Raw genomic sequence first — 25,657 nt, 5'->3', positions numbered from 1 at the left:
GGTTATTGGATGTAGCAACTCCTGATTGCTCCTTTAAAGAGCAATAATGGCAGGAGAAAGTGCAGCTCTAACCACTCCTCCTGTCCAACCAAGACACTGAGGTCAATCAAGAGGCAAACACTACTGAGCCGGTACTTTCCGAACTTGCTTGACTGCGTTGCCCTACTTCATCGAAAGGAAACAGCATTTCCCAGAGGGCATTGCGAGAGGAGATGACGACTGAGTCATTAACTGATGACATTGGAGGGACATTAAATTACATTTAGGAGAGGCTCTTATCCAGAGAGACTTACAGTAGTGAGTGCATACATTTTTGTACTGGTCCACTGTGGGAATCGAACCCACAACCCTGGCATTGCAAGGGCCATGTTCTACCAACTGAGCAACACGGAGTAGAACCAAGAACCAACCATTCACTTCCCACTAGGATAGGAACAGATTAGAAATCCTCCAACTCTTTCACATACTGAATACATGATCGTTCACACTACCAACATCCTCACTACCTACATTCCACATAGATTATGAAGCAAAAGCAGCTGTAATATGACTTAAATACGGATTAAAAACAATCTTGCATCAAAATGTATAGCCTAGGCAATTTCCTGTCACAAGTCGGTTGATGAAGAGAAACGTACATATTTTAAAACGCTTTAATGTAGGCCACTTATTCATACACCGCGAGATATTTCTGTCCCTTTCTGGCTGTACATTTCCTTCCTTTTGAGCTTTGAATCAGTAAGGATGCCTTGAGCCAAAGGATTAATGAGTAGGCAACAGTTTTACAGACCATTAAGTGTCTGAACACGGGGGCCCTTCATTTAATGAAGCCTCCGGCCACACATGCACAAATCCACCGTTAAAAAAGGGAAGTCTTAAAAGTTTCCGTCTCGGCAGCGCTGAGGGCCGTTTAGCGCGACGCAGTGCTGTAATCATCTCCTACACAGCAGGTAATGTCAGCAAGCATCCCAAAGTAAGCTTATTTCACCATAACTGTTTACAGAGGGAATTACAGAGGCGGACGTGTTGCAGGGAGTTCATCTTTGAAGGAAGTTAAGCTGTGCCTTTCGGAGAGAAAAAACAACAACACAAACACAATTGATGTAATTCTGTGGCTCGTCAAATGTGATCCAAAAGGTCAGCGTTTTTTCTTATTTCTTTTGTTTTTGTACTTTTCAAGTGTGTGACAAACAGCTGACAAGCAGGCTGCCACCATGGCCACATGCCCCAGAGGACAAAGCGAGAAGCAGTCACGGCGGTGACAGGACACTAGGCTGCTGTGATCTAATGTCATATTGGCTCAGAGCGAGAGACTTCAAACCCTCCCTTCAAGCCCCAGATTAGCGTGTGTTAGTAGGCTGTGTTTGAACTGTGCTTTCCTTTGATTCGGAGCTTTACCAGAACGGTCCGGTCTGATTGCTGAAATTAAAGTGAATACTTTTTTAAAAGTCTGTATGTGTGTTTGTGGGGGGGGGTATAATATGTGTGTGTGTGCGTGTGCGTGTGCGTGTGCGTGTGCGTGTGCGTGTGTGTTCATCCAATGTCAGTACAAGTAAAACGATCAGCTGCAGTTCTCTTTTTGGCAACACAACATCCATAGCAAATGGAGACATAAGGTTAGGTTTAAGGTTTGGGACAGGGTTAAAACAGAAAAACAAAAGTTACAAAATGATTAACTTTTGTACTGGGATTGAACCCTCAATGCTTGGAGCCCTAGCTTGCGGTTTAAGCCCATCCTCAACCTCATCCCCATTGCACTAGCTTGTTGCGAGCCTACTAGATGGTAACAGGCACTCGTGGACATTTGGAAATCGTCATGGAATTAAAATGCCACGCCAAGCCATAACTTCACCATTCTAAATATAGCGGGACAGCGAATAAACGACTGCCGACTGGGCTGCATCTATTGTGATTTTATTCAACCCCAAAAAATGTCTCTGACTTTCCATTAACCCCAGTATCATGGTGATCGGTCATAGTCTCTCATTGAATGGGTTATTCAACCAGAAGGCAAATCTACCGTACATAAAGGTCCTAACCTCACAGCTTACAGTTTACGTGACTCAAATCCCACAACATAACTAATTCATGCAGCCCCTGGTCCAATATATCCAGAATCATATAATATCATTACATCAGTACTCAATTTAGCCAGTTAGCAACGAGCAAGCAGCAGGCAGGTGGCCTTCCGATACGATTCTGGTGTGCCGACAGCAGACTTGCTCACCGGCTTTACTGGTGGGGGGCCACTTTTAGATGCAAATCAACCCACCAGAGATGCAAATCTCGTCATAAGCGGCAAACTTTGCTCACCCGCTGGTGGTAGGACATGATAGCCTTCTGTGTTAGGAAGGCAAAAAATAGCAAGCGTGTTCTACCATGGCAATTCATCTACAACCACCACCCGGACAGTTAGAGCAGATGATTAGTGTATGGTGGATGAGGCATCGCTCTCTCACGCTCTCTGTTGCTAATACCAGGGCAAATAGCTGCATCTCATCCATCTACTATAGAAAAGTCTGGCTGATCTTGCTCGTGCCCCCAAGTTATACTTTCATAACCAACAGAAAAAATGATGAAGCCCCTTTTAACAAGGACATTTCCAGATAGATGTATTTTTGCCTCCCCCAGGCTAAAGTTGAAAAAATTGCCATGATATTCGGCCTCTGCAAAGACATGTGGCCCCCGGAGGACCAGATCACAGATGACAAGGTTACACGACTTAGAGTCGACCTCTGCTACCTCCACTTAATCACGGTCTCTGGTGTTCCCTTCCCCGTGGACTCGTCACATTCTTCCGCCGTGCCAAGGGACCCATTATGGGGAAGTTAGTTTCTTCCCACCCTCCACTCTCTTCTCCTCACCCAAGGGTGGGAAGAACCAGCAGTAACCATCAGCAAGTTTTGTAGACCTTAGACCTGCGTGTGTGCGCGCGCGTGTGTGTGTGTGTGCGCGTACGTGTGTGTGTGTGTGCGTGCGTGCGAGCGTGCCATAAGAGGGCACACGTTAGCATAGGAGGTAATTATCAGCAGGATGGCCTTCTGAAGCAAATGAAGGCTGGGGGCGGATGGAAGGGGTGGAAGGAGGGAGGGAGATGTATTTTTAAACACAGGCAGCGATGACAAAGAGAGGCCTGCAGCAAGACCCGCAGCCCTGCTCTTCATCAAACACTCCTCTCTTTTTAGCCTCTCCAACGCGACATCCATTGAGGAGGGATGACTGTCTCAGCCCACCCCATCTCTTTCTCCCTCCCTCCCTCCCTCCCTCCCTCCCTCCCTCCCTCCCTCCCTCCCTCCCTCCCTCCCTCCCTCCCTCCCTCCCTCCCTCCCTCCCTCCCTCTCTCTTGCTGTCTCACTTCTCTCTCTCTCTCTTTCTCTCTCTCTCTCTCTCTCTCTCTCAAACTGTATAAACTAAGGCCAAATTGTAATAATTTTCCTTGACCAAGGCCCTCGATATTGGTGTGAATTTTATTTTATTGCCTCCTTACATGTCAACTCATGTGCACTTGGCTCTGTAATCATCCTCTCCTCCAATCATTTTCTCCCTCTCCACACTGCAGGTCACTAACCCAATTCGCCTCGGCCTTCTCGTCTTCTCCTCTACTCTTATTACCTTCAACTCTACAAACAGGGGATAGACTTTCGTAATCTTTGTCTATTGTACTTGGTGCTCATTATTTTCATCATTTTTCTGAAAATTCTGTGTCTGAACAGAATGATTTCACTTATGTTTAAGAGGGTTAGGCACATCATTCTCTGTCGCTGCGGTAGTTTGTGTGCACTAGGATGGTGGGGGGAGGAATCACAATTTCCATACCTTGTGGGAGACAAAACATTTGTTCTTTGTCAGCACTGAGTAAGCTGCTATCAAGGGTTTTACGCTCTTTTCAACTATTAGTTTGATGTCTTGACATTTCAAGGATGCAAGGAAGTAGAATTGACCTTTATAATAAAACAGACTCTAAGGTAGAGTCAACCTTTACCGTAACTCCACACTCCAACCTTTACTGAATTGAAACTCGAAACTCCACTCAATGTCTTAAAACCGTTGAGGATGCCATAATCCAAACATCACTGTGCTGCGCCTTTTTTTTTTTACTATTGATCTTGGTAAAGAGTAAGTAACCAGTCTGTAACCTTCTCTCTCTGAGAAGACTGATATTTCTTTTTGTACTGTATATTGTGTATAATTGCTCAAATTTTTGGATTACATTGAGATTTTAATGTACGCCGTAGTACACAAACTTACCTGGTCTCTAAGTCTGTCGATCACACGAAGCAGTAGCCCCTCCTCTTTTCCCATCTCAGGCACGGTCAACAGGAAGTCCACATCGTGCCCGTACTCCTTCCCCCTGTGGGACAGAAAGTGACTTAAAGACGTCCTCCATCAATTTTAACCCTAACCCTAACCCCACAAACTAAAGGGTAAATAAAATATGTTTTGAGCAAATAGTGTTATTTAGGCACAACTGCAAGGGCATTCAAAGAGTTTTTCTGTTTGGGATTGCGTGATGCCATCAGCCTCCCCTGTCCGTGATGTCATCAGCCCCCCCCCTTCCTTGAGGAAAAATAGAGAACAAAAAGAGGAACGTTTTGTCTCCCAGTGTCTATTGGGAAGCAGACTGAACCAGGTTCCGCTAGGACTTTGCCTGTGCTTAACTATATTCTGTTTATTTTAATCATAAAGACACTCCGTTGTCCTTGACAATGACAAGCATACTTCTAACATGATGCAGCCACCACCATGCTTGAAAATATGAAGAGTGTCAGTGATGTGTTGTGTTGGATTTGCCCCAAATATAATGCTTTGTATTCAGGACATAAAGCAAATTTCTTCAGCACATTTTGGCAGTTTTACTTTAGTGCCTTATTGCAAACAGGATGCATGTTTTGGAATATTTTATTTTTTGGTACAGTCTTCCTTCTTTTCACTGTAATTTATGTTAGTATTGTGGAGTAACTACAATGTTGTTGATCCATCCTCTGCTATCACCTATTACAGTCATTAAACTGTGTAACTGTTTACATTGGTCTCAGGCAACTGAGTTAAGAAGGACAACTGTATCTTTGTACTGCTGACTGGGGGTGAAAGGGATAGTCAATGTCTGCTTTTTTATTTTTTACTCATCTACCAACAGATACCCTTCTTTGTGAAGCACTGGAAAGCCTTCCTGGTCTTTGTGGTTGAATATGTGTCTGAAATTCAATGCTCGACTGAGACCTTACAGATAATTGTATGTGTGGGGTACAGACATGAAGTAGTCATTGCAGGCAATATCAACGCCGAACGTTACAGAGAAGACATCCTCCTCCCTCATGTGGTACCCTTCCTGCAGGCTCATCCTGACATGACCCTCCAGCATGACAATGCCACCCGCCGTACTGCTCAATCTGTGCGTGATTTCCTGCAAGACAGGAATGTCAGTGTTCTGATCTCAATCCAATTTGAGCACGTCTGGGACCTGTTGGATCAGAAGGTTCCCAGAAATGTCTGGGAACTTGCAGGTGCCTTGGTGGAAGAGTGGGGTAACATCTCACAGCAAGAACTGATAAATCTGGTGCAGTCCATGAGGAGGAGATGCACTGCAGTACTTAATGCAGCTGGTGGCCACACCAGATACTGACTGTTACTTATGATTTTGACCCCCCTCCCTTGTTCAGGGACACATTATTCCATTTATGTTTGTCACATGTCTGTGAAACTTGTTCATTTTATGTCTCAGTTGTTGAATGTTGTTATGTTCATACAAATATTTACACATGTTAAGTTTGCTGAAAATAAACGCAGTTGACAGCGAGAGGACGTTTCGTTTTTTGCTGAGTTTATGTACATGTAGGTAGAGTTATTAAAGTGACTATGCATAGATAATAACAGAGAGTAGCAGCAGTGTAAAGGGAGGGGGCAATTCAAATAGTCTGGGTAGCCATTTGATTAGATGTTCAGGAGTTGTATGGTTTGGGGGTAGGAGCTGTTTAAAAGCCTCTTGGTGTCACGGTTGTCGAAATAACATTCGGACCAAGGCGCAGCGTGATATGGGTTCCACATCTTTTTATTCGTGAAACGCAAAAAAATAATAAACAGCAAATTACACGTGAAGCTATGGAGTGCTCACAGGCAACTACACATAAACAAGATCCCACAAAAAAACAGTGGGGAAAATGGCTGCCTAAGTATGATCCCCAATCAGAGACAACGCTAAACAGCTGCCTCTGATTGGGAACCACACCAGGCTAACAAAGAAATAAAACAACCTAGATTACCCACCGTAGTCACACCCCAACCTAACCAAAATAGAGAATAAAAAGGCTCTCTATGGTCAGGGCGTGACACTTGGATCTAGACTTGGCGCTCCGGTACCACTTGCCGTGCGGTAGCAGAGAGAACGGTCTATGACTAGGGTGGCTGGAGTCTTTGACAATTTTTAGGGCCCTCCTCTGACACCGCCTGGAATAGAGGTCCTGGATGGCAGGATGCTTGGCCTTAGTGATGTACTGGGCCATACGCACTACCCTCTGTAGTGCCTTGCGGTCGGAGGCCGAGCAGTTGCCATACCAGGCAGTGATGGAACCAGTCAGGAGGCACTCGGTGGTGGAGCTGTAGAACCTTTTGAGGATCTGAGGACCCATGCCAAATCTCCTGAGTAGGTTTTGTTGTGCTCTCTTCATGACTGTCTTGGACCATGCTTGGACCATGTTAGTTTGTTGGTGATGTGGACGCCAAGGAACTTGAAGCTCTCAACCTGCTACACTACAGCCCATCGATGAGAATGTGGGCGTGCTCGGTCCTACTTTTCCTGTAGGTCACAATCATCTCCTTTGTCTTGATCATATTGAGGGAGAGATTGTTGTCCTTGCACCACACTGCCAGGTTTCTGACCTCCTCCCTATAGGCTGTCTCATTGTTGTCGGTGATCAGGCCTACCACTGTTGCGTCATCGGCAACCTTAATGATGGTGTTGGAGTCGTGCCTGGCCGTGCAGTCATGAGTAAAAAGGGAGTACAGAATGGGACTGAGCACGCACCCCTGAGGGGCCCCCATGTTGAGGATCAGCGTGGCAGATGTGTTGTTACCTACCCTTACCACCTGGGGGCGGCCCGTCAGGAAGTCAAGGATCCAGTTGCAGAAGGAGGTGTTTAGTCCTAGGGTCCTTACCTTAGTGATGCGCTTTAAGGGCACTATGTTGTTGAACGCTGAGCTGTAGTCAATGAATAGCATTCTCACATAGGTGTTCCTTTTGTCCAGGTGGGAAAGGGCAGTGTGGAGTGCAATAAAGATTGCATCATCTGTGGATCTGTTGGGGTGGTATGCAAATTAGGGTGGGTCTAGGGTTTCTTGGATAATGGTGTTGATGTGAGCCATGAACAGCCTTTCAAAGAACGTCATGGCTACAGACATGAGTGCTACGGGTCTGTAGTTATTTAGGCAGGTTACCTTAGTGTTCTTGGGCACAGGGACTATGGTGGTATGCTTGAAACATGTTGGTATTACAGACTCGGACATGGAGAGGTTGAAAATGTCAGTGAAGACACTTGCCAGTTGGTCAGCACATGCTCAGAGTACACGTCTTGGTAATCTGTCTGGCCCTGCGGCCTTGTGAATGTTGACCTGTTTAAAGGTATCTCGGCTGCGGAGTTCATGATCACACAGTCGTCCAGAACAACTGATCCTCTCATGCATGTTTCAGTGTTACTTGCCTCGAAGCGAGCGTAGAAGTAATTTAGCTTGTCTGGTAGGCTCGTGTCACTGGGCTGCTCTCGGCTGTGCTTCCCTTTGTAGTCTGTAATAGTTTGCAAGTCCTGCCACATCTGAGAAGCATCGGAGCCGGTGTAGTATGATTTGATCTTTGTCCTGAGTTGACGCTTTGCCTGTTTAATGGTTCATCGGAGGGAATAGCGGCATTTCTTATAAGCTTCCGGGTTAGAGTCACGCACCTTAAAAGTGGCAGCTCTACTCTTTAGCTCAGTGCGAATGTTGCCTGTAATCCATGGCTTATGGGTATGTACGTTCAGTCACTGTGGGGACCACATCATCGATGCGCTTATTGATTAAGCCAGTGACTGATGTGGTGTACTCCTCAATGTCATCGGAAGAATCCCAGAACATATTCCAGTCTGTGCTAGCAAAACAGTCCTGTAGCTGCTTCATCTGACCACTTTTTTACTGACCGAGTCACTGGTGTTTCCTGCTTAAATGTTTGCTTGTACGCAGAAATCAGGAGGAAATAATTATGGTCAGATTTGCCAAATGGAGGGTGAGGGTGAGCATTGCATGCGTCTCTGTGTGTGGAGTAAAGGTGGTCTAGAGTTTTTTAAATTGTGGTTGCACATTTAACGTGCTGGTAGAAATGAGGTAAAATGGATTTCAGCCACTAGGAACATCGCCTCTTGATGAACATTTTCCTGTTTACTTATAGCCATATACAGCTCATTGAGTGCGGTCTTAGTGTCAGCATAAGTTTGTGGTGGTAAATAGACAGCTATGAAGAATATGGATGAAAACTCTCTTGGTAGATAGTGTGGTCTACAGTTTATCATGAGATACTCTACCTCAGGCGAGTAAAACCTTGAGACTTCCTTAGATATCGTGCACCAGCTGTTGTTTACAAATATACATGGACCATCACCCCTGGTCTTACCAGAGGCTGCTGTTCTATCCTGCCGGTACAGTGTATAACACGTCAGATGTATGCTATTGGTGTCGTCATTCAGCCACGGCTCTGTGAAACATAAGATATTAGTTTTCAATGTCCCGTGCTTTTAGGTTGTTCATTTTATTATCCAGCGATTGTACGTTGGCCAATAGTACCGATGGCAAAGGCAGATTAGCCACTCGTCGCCCGATCCTCACAAGGCACTCCAATCTCCTTCCGTGAAACCTCCGTCACTTTCTCCTGCGAATGACGGGGATGTGGGCCTGTTTGGGTGTCTGGAGTAAATCCCTCTCGTCCGACTCATTAAAGAAAAAATCTTCATCCAATTCAAAGCGAGTAATCGCTGATCTGATGTCCAGAAGCCATTTTCGGTCATAAGAGACGGTAGCAGCAACATTATGTACAAAATAAGTTACAAACAATATGAAAAAACAATCAAAATAACACGGTTGGTTAAGAGCCCATAAAATGTCAGCCATCCTCTCTGGCGCCATTATTACAAATCATATTAAACACTATTATTGCACACAGAGCGAGTCCATGCAACTTATTATGTACGGCCAAGACAAAGGGGTTGAATACTTATTGACTCAAAAGATTTCTGCTTTCATTTTTAATGAATAAACATTTCAAAAATCATGGTTCTACTTTGACATTATGGGGTATTGTGCATAGGCCAGTGACAAAACGTCTCAATTTAATCCATTCTAAATTCAGGCTGTAATACAACAACAAGTCAAGGGGTGTGAATACTTTCTGAAAGCACTATATGTCATGACATACCGGTAAATCAGTTGTTAAATGAGATGAAGAGAACACTAGAGTGACACTTTAAGACTATTGTCACCAGTCAGCGAAAGCAGGAAATAATTAAAGGAGAAAATCTTTAGTAACACTGGATACCTGTTACATGGCAGCCATAGCATTAGGAGCAGGGAGCCATTCAACAAGCTCTCACAGACTCACAGCAGAATTAGACGTTCATCCACGTTTCTCACAATTTAGAATTTGCTCCAAACCTGAAATGTTGTAGTGTTTAAGGTTGCATTTCGGCATTTACAAATTAAAATTAAGGTTAGGGTTAAGTTCAGGCATTAACTCTGAATTCCTATTGTTAGGAATTAACTTTGAATGATTATGGTAAGGGTTAAGGTTTGGGGTAGGCTTAAATCAAAAACGTAAAAAACGACATTCCATCGCTTGATTCAAACATGCAACCTCTCAAACCAGGGCCAGATGCTTTAGACCATCTGCCATTCCCATCCACAACCCCCTAGCTAAACCGAAACCTACTTGAAGGTAACAGCTCTCACTGTTGCCCCTAGTGGTAGGTTTCTATGGCATCTCCCGACGTCCTCAGACATGGATGGATGTCGAATACTGACTTGTATCACTGGTGACCTGCCTTGCCTATTAATTGGCTTTGACTTTTTTTATTATTCAAACAAGCAATTTGTGCTGTGTAATGAAGTTCAAAAGCACTCTTTTTGTTGCCTCGGTTGTCAGCAAAGCCTTCACTTTTATGAGAATCATCATTTTCGACTTGTAATAAAGAGCACTCGTACTGAGCATGGCTGCCTCTCAACGTCAGCAGAAATGTGGGCAGTGAACAGATAGACAGACATAAGTGAATAGAAAAAATGTAATTGTAAGGCTATTTAATAGATTAATGGGTATACGTGTCGTGCTTATCTGACATGTACCGAAGCTTTGAGACGTATCTACCACAGATGTGCCCTTGAATGCCAGATGAGCTGAGTGAAATATATCAATTCCTATCAGGACAACCTCAGCAAACTGTTTCTGGACCACAAGGCCTGAAGACCTTATTCAACCAACCAATCAGAGAAGATATCTGGAGGCCTCTATTCTTCTGCTATGATTTGATTTTAATTGGAACCTTCTTCCCTGAGAGGATGATCTACGGAGCATATCCAAATCATGAAAATGTCCAAATCATGGGAACCCACCCGTTCGACTAGATTCTCAGGCTCAGATGACATCAACAGTGTGGCTTTTCCACTAGACATGAGAGGAGCAAAGAGTACACTGCGCTGTGTCAGCACCATGGTCAGAGTGCGCAACAGAGTGTGTGTTTGTGTGTAGAGGGGCTATGGAAAGCCATTGGGCGTTTAGGTATGACTCCTTTCCATAAAAAGCGGGGGGAAAACGCTGCTCATCTGTGGTTGGCTACGTGAGTAGCGTGCTAGTCTACGTGAAATACGAGATACACTTGCTAGGCTACATGAAATATGAGATATACTTCCGCATGTAATTTTTGATTTGTACGATTTATAAGGACGGGGTCAAGTTTACGGTTGAAGCTGCTTCACTCAACTCTGCTTTGCCCAACCACTAGTAGTTTACATATCTTCTTAGCTAGCTGTAAAAGGCATTAGTGTTATTAGCCTATTTAGCTCTAACCAGTTTATCTGCCACTGCCACGATTGATGTCACAAATAAAACCACCTATCCACACGCAACACCCCATAATGACAAAGTGAAAAAATGTTTTTAGAAATGTTTGCACATTTAATGAAAATTAAATATAGAAATATCGAATTTACATAAATATTCACACCCCTGAGTTACTACTTTGTATTAGCACCTTTGGCCGCGATTACAGCTGTCTTCATGGGTAAATCTGTAAGAGCTTTTCACACCTGGATTGTGCAACATTTGCACATTATTCTTTTCAAAATGATATCTTGTGGCCTATATTCATTGCCAAATAGTCTTTGCTTTACTCTGTAGGGTGCTGTCCATTGTGCTGATACAGTGCAACGGAGATGGGTTACAGATTTCACGCCAGCGCCCAAGGTCTCAGAGTCTCTGCATTTGAACGTTATGTTTATTGTGGTATAGCGGGACATAAGCAGAATTCAATATAATTCCAATGCAGCACACACCAAAATTGTGCCCCCCTCACCGATTTCAAATGCCCCTTTAGTCACTTTATTCTGGCGCCGGGTCTGGTTGGCCCTCAACGGTTATAGCAAAGTTATTCCTGATTGTGATCCCATAGGGATTGTACAGAGGAGCAGCCCCCTCAGAACCTAGGCTTAGGTGGCTCTATATAACCCTGCTGGTGTCAGCCCAGGGCACTGAAGCAAACCACAGGTTTCTTTCAGTTCCTGATTGCCCCGTTTTGATCAACAGGTGCCCAAAATCATGCAGTCATAAGTGCCCATCTCACAGTTAACAACGAGGCTGAACAAGAACAAAATGGCCCCTGTGTCTTAAGGCTCTGGTCGCGGCAAGGAACCTAGTTTGATCTTGTGCGCTGCCGCCACCTCCGCCGCCATCTGAATTTTCAGAGCGAAAAAGCAGCAGGGCAACAAAGGGAGAAAAAGGAGAGGAAAAACAGAGGGAGAAGTCTGCAGCAAAAGGTCATTGTTTCTAATTCAGTGGGCGAGGAATTAGACAACAGCCATTTAGAGCTCAACAGGGCATGCTAATGCTTCTCTAGCTCAGCTGTAGCACAGCGGGGAAGCATACCTTGCAGACACAATTTCTTGCTCACATGTTTAGTCTAACTGAAGAAAAAGTAGCAACGGTCATCGAAATTGTTAAAAGGTTTGAAAAACAATTCTAATTAATGCAACTCCAAACTCTTATAATTTTTATAATCCATCAGATATTGACTGAATTACAGCACATAAAACATTTTCAGAGATTTTGGTGGGAATTCAGGTGTTCAATGTATTGTCAAATTGTACTTTTATTTTCGGAGAATGCACTCATATACATGTTCTTATTGTATAAGGTATTTAATAAATATGTTTTGTGTTAAAATAAAGAAAAGTATGTGCCGAATTTGCATAAATACACAGGGTGTATTTGCATAAACGAATATATTAATATTAAGGGGTGGAACAGGTGCAACCACCAAACACTTGCTCGGTCTACCCTTCCAGGACTCACATGCGCTGTCTAGACTGCCTCATTAATTGTTGTCGCGTTCTCTTGCATAATTCAACAAGTGTATCATTAGCAGGGTACCCTTAAATAAAAAGATTAGATTACATCTATCTAAACTTTATGTCTGCAAGATCAGACATAACGTCAACATAGAGAGTAATAGTAATGGCGTCTTTTTGTAGTCACTAACTCCGCCATGGATCGTTGGACAAAGCCTATGGAAAAATGAATGGCGTTCATCGGAGTTAAAAGCCAAAAATCAGGTCTGTGGTAAACACAGGCATAGATCTTTAGCGTTTTGTTCTATGAGGTCATCTTCATCAGTTAACATCACCTTTTGTGAATTTTAAAGCATTTATGCAATAAAAAAAGCACATAAAGCACATAATAGGCTTCATAATTCATAAAGGTCATGTTAACTGACTGATATTATCTCATAGAACAAAACAAGATCTCCTGTTTTAACCTCAGGCCTTATTTTCGGGGGTTATCCCAAAACGCTATTCTTTCCCCATTCGTTTTCCCCATAGGGATGGTTGAACCAACCACAGGTAAATAATTTCCGTTTTTTAGGACTACAAGATGGCGAGTTGAATGATCTGAGTGTTCATTTTCGGGAAGTTGCTTTAATTTCAGTGCATCTAATTTGTAAACATTTGAACAGTGTTAAATTAATACTTTTTTCAATTCCACAAAACAATATCTCTTCTCCTTCTGTAAGTGTCGAGACGGTGCGTTAAGTCCCGACGAAGCTTTAGCTCATAAATGCAACGGAAAGCCAATGTATTCCTTTGAGCCTATTTCAGCTATTACCGGGGTGTGTTTGACAGGTCATTACAAAGATTTCCGTGGTCGTAACGTTAGCGTGGGAAAATGACAGGCAGAAGCAAGAGTATAAAAGAGTTGCAGGAGTAAAATGAAAGTAATCAATCCAGCAAGATTTAAGTGACGAGTGGATTTTGCAACCCTGAAAAACAGGAAATAGATTGCTGACAAAGACAGATCCTCAGGTGGGCGGGGCAGTCACGTTGTTAGATAAAGTCACAGCTTTATTGTGAGAGATTGGTTCAGGGCGTGATGTGCTTTGAAATCGCTATGGCCACTTTGACACAGGCATACATAATCACTGCCAATCTCTTGCGCAACCTGATTGAAAAACACTTCCCTCTAACGATTTACCAATATTATGACTTACAACTGAGTATACATATCATTATGTGCCAAATTGAAAAGTTAAAGTGAATTGCCATGGACTGAGGCCTATCTTTCTGAGTTCCACATTCTGATTCAATGAGAGACAGAAGCTGCAACGTGAGATAGATAGCTAGGATTCGTAACCTTTTTGGAAACACACAGCACAGTACTATCTGCGGAATGGGCACTACTTTATTCAACGTCCTTAATTAGCAACGCAAAGATGCCACAACACAATTCTGCCTAATACTAAGGCAGTGTGGTTAAGTGAATCTCTGAGCTAGCCTCTGCTGTGCTAGCAAAATGTACTCGACTGCACCACATAAGTGTGTGTCATGAATAGCAAAACTGGAGGGGGAAAATCATCAGCATAAATTCAGTTTACCTACAATCAAGTCTCAAACACCAAGGGGTTTATCTAAGTGTGTGCTCCAGGAGCTAATTTAGGATGAGAGCTCCGATACCAAGGAGAAGCAGCTTTTACAGTCCAGTCAGCTCATCATGGCATCAGTTTAGAGGCTTTCTTTCGTCTACAGTAGGCAGATACTTCCTATGAATAAACCTCAGTCAGCGGAAAAAGAGATGACAGCATGTCAGAGTCTTTCTCTCCCGGCAAAGAGATTTTTTTATGGTATGCCTTGACAACACTATATTCTTACTTAGTTTTCAGCATCCACTCCAACCCAACGGTACGGCTCTAAAAGTGCTCTTCTATGACTGCTTGGAAAGAAAGACGGATGGCCTTTTTAAAGGCTGTACTTAGAAACCCTGGCCTTGTTCCAGTTCTGCGACCTAAACAACAACAGTTGCTGACATAACTACATCTACTACAGTAAGCTGTATACCTAAAGTGCAGTTACAGACAGTTTATAATGCTATTGAGTGAGGAAAAAGGTGTAAAGAACATGTCAAATATACATGAATATTTACAAGTAGATGACAAGGGTGACCATGTGAAAAAAATGAGTTGTCAGATGTGTTGCTGTGCTTAGAATCGCATTAAAAAAAATGTTTAAGTTAGCTATAGTACGGCAGCTAGAAATACCTGTCAAGAGAACGAACCGCTGTGTTTTCCTGATTCATTTAATGTGGTGTCTTTAACAGCTCCTATCTCCTATTTTCCTGAGCATTTTGGGGAACAGTTGCTTTGTTGGCTAAGATGACACACCTGAACATACTGTAATGGGCAAGTCCACATACTGCTACTATACTAAGTGATACGTGTAATTGCATCTACCAATATGTTGTTTTCCAAAATTCCTAACAAAATTGTCTTGAAGTGATGGCTTATCATCAAAAACGTTCTTAACATGTCAGAGAGAACTCTATAAACACTATAAGTAATTCAAATAGTCCCTATACGATTCCACAAATCAGAGACATTTTCAGATAAATGGAGCAAGTTGAGCTAATGCATTTTTTAAGTGAAAGTCAGACAAAAATGCAAAGTCATGGCTGCGATCTGTGATAACTTCATTGCAAATAAAAACAGCACCTTATTGACACTGAAGTGGCAGAGACAGTTTTTCTCTTTATCTATTTATAATCCTCCCAACAAACCGCTCTGAGCCTTGTACCCGCCTTCCATAGCTGTCCTCTCAATAAGGCTAATGTCACAAGCATCAAATCACTAGCATCAACAAATCCTCCACACACATCTCCAACTGAAGTCTCATGACAGTTATAGGCTATAGAGTTTGCAGGAACACAAGGGCCTCAAGAAACGATTATATTATATATTACTGTATTGTCGACATAGCTCATTCTAATACTTCTACTACTGTACATTGCATTTTAGTTACACTCACTTCTGTCCTCATGAAGTGCTTTGAGAAGCTAGTTAACAATCATATCACCTCCACCTTACCTGACACCCTAGACCCAAATAAATTTGCATACCCCAACAATAAATCGACAGATGATGCAATTGCCATCGCACTGCATACTTCCCTATCCCATCTGGACAAGAGGAATACCTATGTAAGAATGCTGTTCATTGACTACAGCTCAGCCTTCAACACCACAGTACCCTCCAAGCTCATCAATAAGCTTGGGGCCCTTGGTCTGAACCCCGCCCCGTGCAACTGGGTCCTGAACTTCCTGACGGGCCGCCCCCAGGTGGTGAAGGTAGTAAAAAAAAAATCCACTTCGCTGATCCTCAACACAGGGGCCCCACAAAGGTGCGTGCTCAGCCCCCTTGTGTAATCCCTGTTCACCCATGACTGCGTGGCATCCATCTCAAACATTAAGTTTGGAGACGACACAACAGTAGTAGGCCTGATTGCCAACAATGACGAGACAGCCTTCAGGGAGGAGGTGAGTGTCCTGGTGAAGTGGTGCCAGGAACAACGTCAACAAAACGAAGGAGCTGATCGTGAACTTCAGCGCAGAAGGTGAAAAGTTTCACCTCTTCAACCTCAGGAGGCTGAAGAAATTTGGCTTGACCCCTAAGACCCTCACAAACCTTTACAGACGCACAATTGAGAGCATCCTGTTGAGCTGTATCTCTGCCTGATACAGCAACTTCACCGCCCACAACCTCAGGGCTCTCCAGAGGGTGGTGTGGTCTGCCCAACGCACCATCGGGGGCACACTGCCTGCCCTCCAGGACACCTACAGCACCCGATGTCACAAGAAGGCCAAAAAGATAATCAAGGACATTAATCACCCGAGCCACGCCCTGTTCACCCCGCTGTTATCGAGAAGACGAGGTCAGTACAGGGGCATCAAAGCTGGGACCGAGAGACTGAAAACAAATTCTATCTCAAAGCCATCAGACTGTTAAATAGCAATCACTAGCCGGCCTCCAGCCAGTAACCTGCCCTGAACTTAGTCACCACCACTAGCTGGCTACCACCCGGTTAATCAACCCTGCACCTTAGAGGCTGCTGCCCTATGTACATAGACATGGAATCACTGGTCACTTTAATAATGGAACACTGGTCACTTTAATAATGTTTACATACTGTTTTACTCATTTCATATGTATATATTGTATTCTACTGTATTCTAGTCAATGCTGCTCCAACATTGCATGTATTTTCTGTATGTATTGTTGTGAATTTTTAGATACTATTGCACTGTTGGAGCTAGGAACACAAGCATTTCGCTACACACGCAATAACATCTGCTAAATATGTGTATGTGACAAAAAACATTTTATTTTATTTGACACTGATTATACACACCGCATATTTATTTATATTTATTTAAATTTTATTTTATTTCACCTTAATTTAACCAGGTAGGCAAGTTGAGAACAAGTTCTCATTTACAACTGCAACCTGGCAAAGATAAAGCAAAGCAATGCGACACAAACAACACAGAGTTACACATGGGATAAACAAACGTACAGTCAATAACACAATAGAAAAATATATATACAGTGTGTGCAAATGTAGTTAGATTAGGGAGGTAAGGCGATAAATAGGCCATAGTGGCGAAATAATTACAATAACATTTCTGTTGGAAAAAGCTAGCCTTTGCTTTCCTAACTGACTGTGTAGATTGGTTCCTAACTTCCCTGAAAAGTTGCATATCGCGGGGGCTATTCAATGCTAATGCAGTACACCACAGGATGTTTTTGTGCTGGTCAAGGGCAGTCAAGTCTGGAGTGAACCAAGGGCTATATCTGTTCTTAGTTCTACATTTTTTGAATGGAGCATGCTTATTTAAGATGGTGAGGAAAGCACTTTTAGATAATAACCAGGCATCCTCTACTGACGGAATGAGGTCAACATCCTTCCAGGATACCTGGGCCAGGTCGATTAGAAAGGCCTGCTCGCTGAAGAGTTTTAGGGAGCGTTTGACAGTGATGAGGGGTGGTCGTTTGACCGCAGACCCATTACAAACGAAGGCAATGAGGCAGTGATTGCTGAGATCCTGGTTGAAGACAGCTGAGGTGTATTTAGAGGGCAGGTTGGTCAGGATGATATCTGAGGGTGCCCGTGTTTATGGATTTAGGGTTGTACCTGGTAGGTTCCTTGATAATTCGTGTGAGATTGAGGGCATCTAGCTTAGATTGTAGGACGGACGGGGTGTTAAGCATATCCCAGTTTAGGTCACCTAACAGTACAAACTCTGAAGATAAATGGGGGGAAATTAATTAACATATGGTGTCCAGGGCACAGTTGGGGGCTGAGGGGAGTCAATAACAAGCGGCAACATTGAGAGACTTGTTTCTGGAAAGGTGGATTTTTAAAAGTAGAAGCTCGAACTGTTTGGGCACAGACCTGGATAGCATGACAGAACTCTGCAGGCTATCTCTGCAGTAGATTGCAACTCCACCCCCTTTGGCAGTTCTATCTTGGCGGAAAATGTTGTAGTTGGGGATGGAAATTTCAGAATTTTGTTGGCCTTCATAAGCCAGGATTCAGACACGGCTAGGACATCAGGGTTTGCGCAGTGTGCTAAAGCAGTGAATAAAACAAACTCAGGGAGGAGGCTTCTGATGTTAACATGCATGAAACCAAGGCTTTTACGGTTACAGAAGTCAAAAAATGATAGCGCCTGGGGAATAAGAGTGGAACTGGGGGCTACAGGGCCTGGGTTAACTTTTACATCACCAGAGGAACCGAGGAGGAGTAGGATAAGGGTACGGCTAAAGGCTATAAGAACTGGTTGTCTAGTGCGTTGGGGACAGAGAATAAAAGGAGCAGATTTCTGGGTGTAGAATAGATTCAGAGCATAATGTACAGACAATGGTATGTTAGGATGTGAATACAGTGGAGGTAAACCTAGGCGTTGATTGACGAGGAGAGAGGTTTTGTCTCTGGAGGCACCAGTTAAGCCAGGTGAGGTCTCCGCATGTGTGTGGTGTGGGACACACACATGCGGGACTGAGGGTTCTACAGTGAAATACAACAGTAAGAACTAGCCAATACAGCAGTAGACAAGGCATATTGACATTATAGAGAGGCATAAAGCAAACACAGGTGTTGATCAGTAGAGCTAAGACAACAATGGGTAAATGGTGACGAATGGGCAGAGCGGGTCAGGTAGGTACATACAGGACCTGAATTTTAGGCTGGGGCCGACAGGTAAACAAAATGATGTACCGTGTTATTGAAACAGTCCAGGGGGCATCAGCTGTGTAGCCGAGTGATCAAGAGCAGCAATAGGTGAGTCAGGGTGCCATTCGGTAGTCACTACTACACTAGGGAAGCAGGGGACACAACATTCAGAAAAGCTAGTGGGCCGGGGCTAGTAGATGGTTCTTCGGCGACCTCATAACAGTATAGCCTGTTGAGACCACATCGGGCAGTCACGTTGGCAGTCCAGTCGTGATGGATCAGCGGGGCTCGGTGTGGACAATAAAGGGTCCAGGCCAATTGACAAAAGAGGTATTGTAGCCCTAGAATTAGCTGGTATATGGGCCTAGCTCGAGGCTAGCTCAAGGCTAGCTGGTGCTTGCTTCGGAACAGAGGCGTTAGCTAACAGTAGCCACTCGTTTGCAGCTAGCTAGCTGCGATGATCTGGTGTAATGATCCAGAGTGGCAGAAATCCGGTGATGTGGTAGAGAGAAGCTGTCCCATATGCTCTGGGTTGATATCACGCTGTGCCGACAGGCAGGTGTTGTCCGAGCTAAGGCTGGCTGGCTGGTGACCGAGAAAAAGGTGAAGACCACTAGCCGTGGCTAACAAGACTAGTAGCTAGTTAGCTGGCTAGCTGGCTAGCTCCTGATGGAAGTTCCAGTTATAAGGAATAAAAATAGCAGATCCGTACCACATTGGGTGAGGCGGGTTGCAGGAAAGTATATTTAGTTTGTAGCTAGATATATACGAAAAAGGCCGGCTATTTACACGGGATAAGACACGGGATAAGACACGGGATAAGACAAAGACAAACACACACGTCCTACTGCTACGCCATCATGGATTCGATATACTGGATTGTTGACATAGCCCACTCTAATGTATATGTTGCTGTACATACCATTCTTAAAATATTCTGTAAATTCATCTCGTGTAGATACGTATAGATTGCATTTGGGTTAATGTTACCATGCTATTATTTAACCCAATGAGTGTCACTGCGACGCTGCCGCGATTTAGGTTTCTAACCCCTTTTAACCCTTGCGTAGTCTAACATTCTCTATATTCCCCTTGTCCTAAGGGTAAAAAATGACCCGCCTCTACTAAACCCTCTACTAAATCTATTTTGCATGAAGAATCAACCTGCCATTCATCACAAACTTTGTGAATATCTGGGTTTTCCCGCTTCACAATGCAGAAAGACTGCATTTAATCAGTGGACACCACTCGTTTTATTACAACACACCAGTCATAATTGTTTTCTTTACTAAAGTAGAGGTTTATTATTATTATTATTATTATTATTGCTAAAGGTACTGCATAGGTGTAAACATTACTTTTTTAGCAAGAGATAGCAATTGTAAAGCCTAAAAAAGTAGCAGAAATTTGCCGAAAGTAGTTTTGAATGCATTTTATTAAAACAGTAACAGTCAAACCTTTTTGGCAAAATAGTGATATATTCGTATATACTACACAATGAGGAATTCAACTACAAAATACTAGTCATCGCCCATTTTTTTACCATTGCCCACCCCCACAAGGTGTATAAAACACAACAATAAATAAGAATAAAATAAGATAATAGATACAAAACAACAGCTTAAAGAACATAAATCAATCAACTCTAATTAGAACATATAGGACAGTATGCAAGTGTGTGTGCATGGACTTTGCAGATGTATTTCTCACATATGCAGCACATAGTATATATTTTACAGTCCTTCTTTTGGGGGGCAGAATTGACATCTCCTCCTCTTGCCTGCCCAAGCTGCAGCCTCAGGTGGATCAGGACAAGATTCAGCCCCCTGAACAGCTTTCACAAGCACTGCAAAGGCTGCTGTGCGGGGCAGCGCTCCCTTCTTTGAATATGTGGGGTTACAAGTGCATTTCCCAGCTGCTCCCGGAACACCCTACTCTTGCTCCGCTTATCAGGCATCCAGGTAGGATTGATCTTGTTCCATATCACAAAGGCATTGTATGACATCAATGATGTTATGGAAGATGACCAGGGTCCAGTGGGCAGTCATCCTCCTGCAGCTGTAAGTTCCAATCACCTTGTCCAGGTTGTCTACGCCTCCTTTGTTGTGGTTGTAGTCCAGGATGATGGCTGGCTTCCTGTCCTCACGATGAGAAGGCCGCTCTCCCCGTTGTTGCGGGGAGTGCAGGGGGAGCTCAGGCTTGTTCTTTCTAACTGTGCCAACCATGGGAATCTTTCTCTTCAGGAGCTGCTGGCTGAGTTCATAAGAAGTGAAAAGTGAAGAAATTGTCACGTGACATTGTGCCCCCCCATAATATAATTAACAGTGAAATTCACTTACATTACAGATATATATATTTTTTACCTCTGAAAGGAACCAGTTGCTTATCCAGTGTTACTTCAGGCCCAGGGTTGTAGAGGTATGGCAGACGCTCCACCCACTTCTCACAGACCGCTCTTATGGCCGCCAGTTTGTCTTTCACACGTCTTGCAGATCTTGACTCACGGTTATCAAATCGTAGCAAAGTGTGAAAGACTCTCAGTGGCATCGTGGCACGGAAAATCGCCTCTGCATCCCAGAGACTACATGTAGCCTCGCCTCGGAACCTATACACACCCGCTAAGATTAGCAGCCCTATGTAGGCACGCAGGTCAATCTCATCCATCCTTTTCCAGTTGTCTCCATATTTATGTAAACCCTCCAAATTCGTCATCTCCAGGATGATGTTTTTTTGATGGCTGGTGTGATGAAGATGTGGAATGCTGAGGCGATGTCCTGGGCATGGGCATCTGCATGTCTTGTGGGCCCTGGGGTCATCCTTCTGACATTTTGTGGTGCCATCCTGCCCTGGTTGTCATATGGTGACAAGGACCATGTTATTTTGCTGTTCTTTGACAAAAATGTCTCTCTTTCAGCCTGGGGTATTTCTTCTTCATCTGAAGATGATGCATCGTGCTCTGGGTTGTATTCTTCCCCATCTTCTCCTTCAGATACCTCCTCCTCTTTTAAATCATTGTTCTCTCGTTCCTCCTGGACATCTGAAAAAATCTGATCTACGACCTGTTGGACACTGAAACGTGCACTCATGGCTTCAGTAAAGAGAGAACTGGGGGGACTGTCATCTGCAGCACCTTTATAGCCTCTGACTGCATTCCCCATTAGTAAACCATGCTTTCAAGAAATGTTTATTTTGTTTGAGGGGAGATGCTGCACATGCACAAGAAAGTTTTAGTTCTATATCGTGGAGCTCCGCCCATAGGAGAGCTCTGCTTCTAGTGGTTTACCCTGCTGCCTAGGCAGCGAACAGCATGAGAGGGAATTATGCACACACCTGCAGCCAATAGGAGTACAGGTGTCCCTATATAAGGGGACGCGTCCCCTCAATCAGCCTCCCATTATCTTCAGCGACAGGTCTGGACTGAAGAAGCCGAGAAGAGAAGAGAATAAATCGCAGGACGAACCCGCCGCCTTTGGTACCGACCATGCCCTCACTCGCTAAATATGTGGAGGGTACATGGGAGACGCCTTTAACGGCCAGAGCGCCGGCGAAGGCGTATACCCCATTCACCAAAGGGAACAGAAAACGACTTCAGGAGATCCCTAGGCTCGAGGACGCACTAGCTGCGTACCTCGTCCCAGGTTCGCGCTTCTGACCGTCGTCCAAGAAACCCACACTACCTACGACCAAGGACCGTCTCACAGCACAGATGCCGGAGAAGTCCTTCGCTCTAGGTGCACAAGATGTAGCAGCAGCTAATAATATTGCCCTCCTGGCAGACTCTTTATCACGTCTCACCACGGGTAGGAATGAGCTGTCGAGAGAGGAGATAGAGGAAGCATCAAGGATTTCCAGCGCCATCCTCCGTCTCACACAGGCGTCGGCTGCATTTGCGGGGTGGTCCACAGCCACTTCGGTGGTTGTGGAGCGACACCTCTGGCTGTCTTTGACGGCTATGACAGAAACCGACAAAGCCGCACTATTGAACTCCCCCATCTCTGACAACGGTCTCTTCAGAACCGCCGTCAAAGATGCGACGACACGTTTCGGGAACCTTGAGGAGGAGAGGAAGCAGCTGTCTAGACACCTGCCATTGGCAGGAGGGTCTAGAGCAGCTGCAAAGGGTCTATGGCCAGACGGAGAGCCCGTCAAGTAGCAGCACCTGGTGTACTAAGAGCGGGTCCTGCCCTTCCGGCAGCACCAGAGAAGACAGGGGCTCAACCGACAAGAAAGGTTTTCATTTTCTCGCCAGGGCAGCCAAGGGGCACTCAGAAGAGACAACGACCATGACGGGACGAGAGGCAGAGGACCGAAGAGAGCGCAGCACTTCTTGTGACAGCGCCCACTGTTCATCCCCCACCCTTGCAAAGGGATGGAGGAGTCATTCTGTCTTTGTTAATAAATAATGTGTTCCATCTGACTTCTTCACAAGATAACCTCTTTTCCATAAAAAACTTGGACCGCTCAGATTTCTTCTCTCTCTATCTCTCTCTCTCTTCCTCTAACCACTCTGCATGTAGCACAGCCCACTATGAGTGTGTAGCTGAGCACACACAGATGCACGTTGTGAGTGGGAATGACATAAGGAAAGCAAGACGGGCGCTATTAATGAGCCATATACCTCATAAAAACCCTACACTACACACTCGTAGGAGTGAAGAACAGTGCCTTGCAAAAGTATTCATGCACCTTGGCATTATTCCTATTTTGTTTCATTACAACCTGTAATTTAAAACGATTTTTATTTGGATTTCATGTAATGGACATACACAAAATAGTCCAAATTGGTGAAGTGAAATGAAAAAAAATGTCTTGTTTAAAAAAAAAATGTTTTTAAATGAAAACTGAAAACTGGTTTGTGCATATGTATTTGCTATTGCTATTCAGCCCCTAAATAATATCCTGTGCAACCAATTATCTTCAGAAGTCACATAATTAGTTAAATAAAGTCCACATGTGTGCAATCTAAGTGTCACATGATCTGTCACATGATCTTAGTAAAAAAAAGGCATGTGGGAGACTCCCCAAACATATGGAAGAAGGTACTCTGGTCAGATGAGACTAAAATTGAGATTTTTGTCCATCAAGGAAAACGCAATGTCTTGCGCAAACCCAACACCTTTCATCCGCCCGAGAACGCCATCCCCACAGTGAAGCATGGTGATGCCAGCATCATGCTTGGGGATGTTTTTCATCGGCAGGGACTGGGAAACTGGTCAGAATTGAAGGAATGATGGATGGTGCTAAATCTTCCAGAGATTTGAGACTGGGACTGAGATTCACTAAAGCAACACTCAAGTGGTTTAAGGAGAAACATTTAAATGTCTTGGAATGGCCTAGTCAAGGCCCAGACCTCAATCTAATTGAGAATCTATGGTATGACTTAAATATTGCTGTACACCAGCAGAACCCATCCAACTTGAAGGAGCTGGAGCAGTTTTGTTTCAAAAAAGGGGCAAAAATCCCAGTGGCTAGATGTGCCAAGCTTTAGGGCTAGGAGTCCCGCTAGCAGGACAACTTCCGGTGAAACTGGAGGGCACGCAATTCAAATAAATAATCATTAAAATTATGTATATTAAACATTTAGGTACATATAAGTGTCTTATATCGGTTGAAAGCTTAAGAAAGAAATCTAAGAAATCTAAGGACATAGTATAATAAGTGTCTATAATATGATAATATATGGAAGACCAAACCTGCCATAATTTGAATTAAATAAATAAATGCACATATAAATAGATAAATAAATAGATAAATAAATCCACACATAATTAAAGATATTACCAAGAAAATAGAAAATACTGACTATATATATATATATCTATTTAATTATTTATGTATGTATTATATATTTATTCAAACTTTAATTAATTGTACTCATTTATATATTTGTTCATTTGTTTATTTCTGTATTTCTTCCTCCAATATGACAATGTGGGGGTGTCAATCAAAGTCTGTGGGTGGTATCTAACACACCATTGGTTGATCAATGTCACGGCACTTTGCTTGACTGCTTTTGCCTGCTTTTGCACCACCTATGCGAAGCTAGTCACAATAACGATTAGCCACAATAGTAGAATTTGTGGTTCGCATTGAAATTGCCGCAAACAGATACAAATAGTGGAATCATGGCATATTTGGACTGGATAATGCTTAACAAGTTTAGATTGTGATAGAAATTCAACAAAAGACAAAAATGTGTTAACCTGTTGGGGATGGGGGCGCTGTTTAGACTATTTATGCTAATTTGGCTAATTTTTTAAACGGCTTCCCACAAAATCCTTGATCGTACAATATGCATATTATTATTATTATTGGATAGAAAACAGTCTATAGTTTCTATAGGAGTTGAAATTTTGTCTCTAAGTGGAACAGAGCCCATTCTACAGCAATTTCCCTGACATGGAGTCAGATTTGAGAAATGTTGGCCACTCTTCTGAAGTCATTTAAAAGGGCACTGTCGTTGCTATGACTATACGGACACTTCTTACGTCTTCCCCTGGATGCCTTTACGTGATGACGATTCCAACGGGGTCGATTGCGCGTTCACAGGCCCTACAAATGAAAAAACCCTGAAGCTAGTCATTCTTTGGGAGCTGCGTCATGAGCCTAGAGGACACCGGCGCGCACCTGTTCCAAGCGTTAGTTTAGCCTGTTATATTTCTCCGGTCATCTTTTCACTCGTTTTAGGAGTTAAAAACATCATAAGGTAGTTAATTTAAGGCGTTTTATAGCAATTTATATCCGTTTAGTGCGATTTTGGGACATTTATTTTTGCAACGATGTGAAAAGTTGGGCACGCTTTTCAGTTCATCCCGAACGCAGTTGACATTTCCACATGGCAAGAGGACAGCTTTCCACCAAAAGACGATTTCTCCCAAGA

At 43.6% G+C, this 25,657-nt stretch overlaps 1 protein-coding gene and 1 long non-coding RNA gene across 2 annotated transcripts in view; one reads left to right on the top strand and one right to left on the bottom strand.

Moving 5' to 3' along the window:
* dntt (deoxynucleotidyltransferase, terminal) overlaps positions 1 to 25,657 on the bottom strand; it is a 140,789-nt gene that overhangs the window by 29,957 nt on the left and 85,175 nt on the right. Inside the window, exon 8 of the mRNA XM_055901993.1 lies at positions 4,249 to 4,351. Within this exon, the coding sequence (XP_055757968.1) occupies positions 4,249 to 4,351 (103 nt within the window). The remainder of the gene's footprint in view (positions 1 to 4,248; positions 4,352 to 25,657) is intronic.
* LOC129836155 (uncharacterized) overlaps positions 1 to 25,657 on the top strand; it is a 209,314-nt gene that overhangs the window by 100,197 nt on the left and 83,460 nt on the right. The gene's annotated exons all lie outside the window — the stretch shown is intronic.

Source organism: Salvelinus fontinalis, chromosome 37 (assembly GCF_029448725.1).
Source record: "Salvelinus fontinalis isolate EN_2023a chromosome 37, ASM2944872v1, whole genome shotgun sequence".
In the NCBI taxonomy this organism is placed as follows: domain Eukaryota; kingdom Metazoa; phylum Chordata; class Actinopteri; order Salmoniformes; family Salmonidae; genus Salvelinus; species Salvelinus fontinalis.
This window is presented reverse-complemented; position numbering and strand designations above follow the sequence as displayed.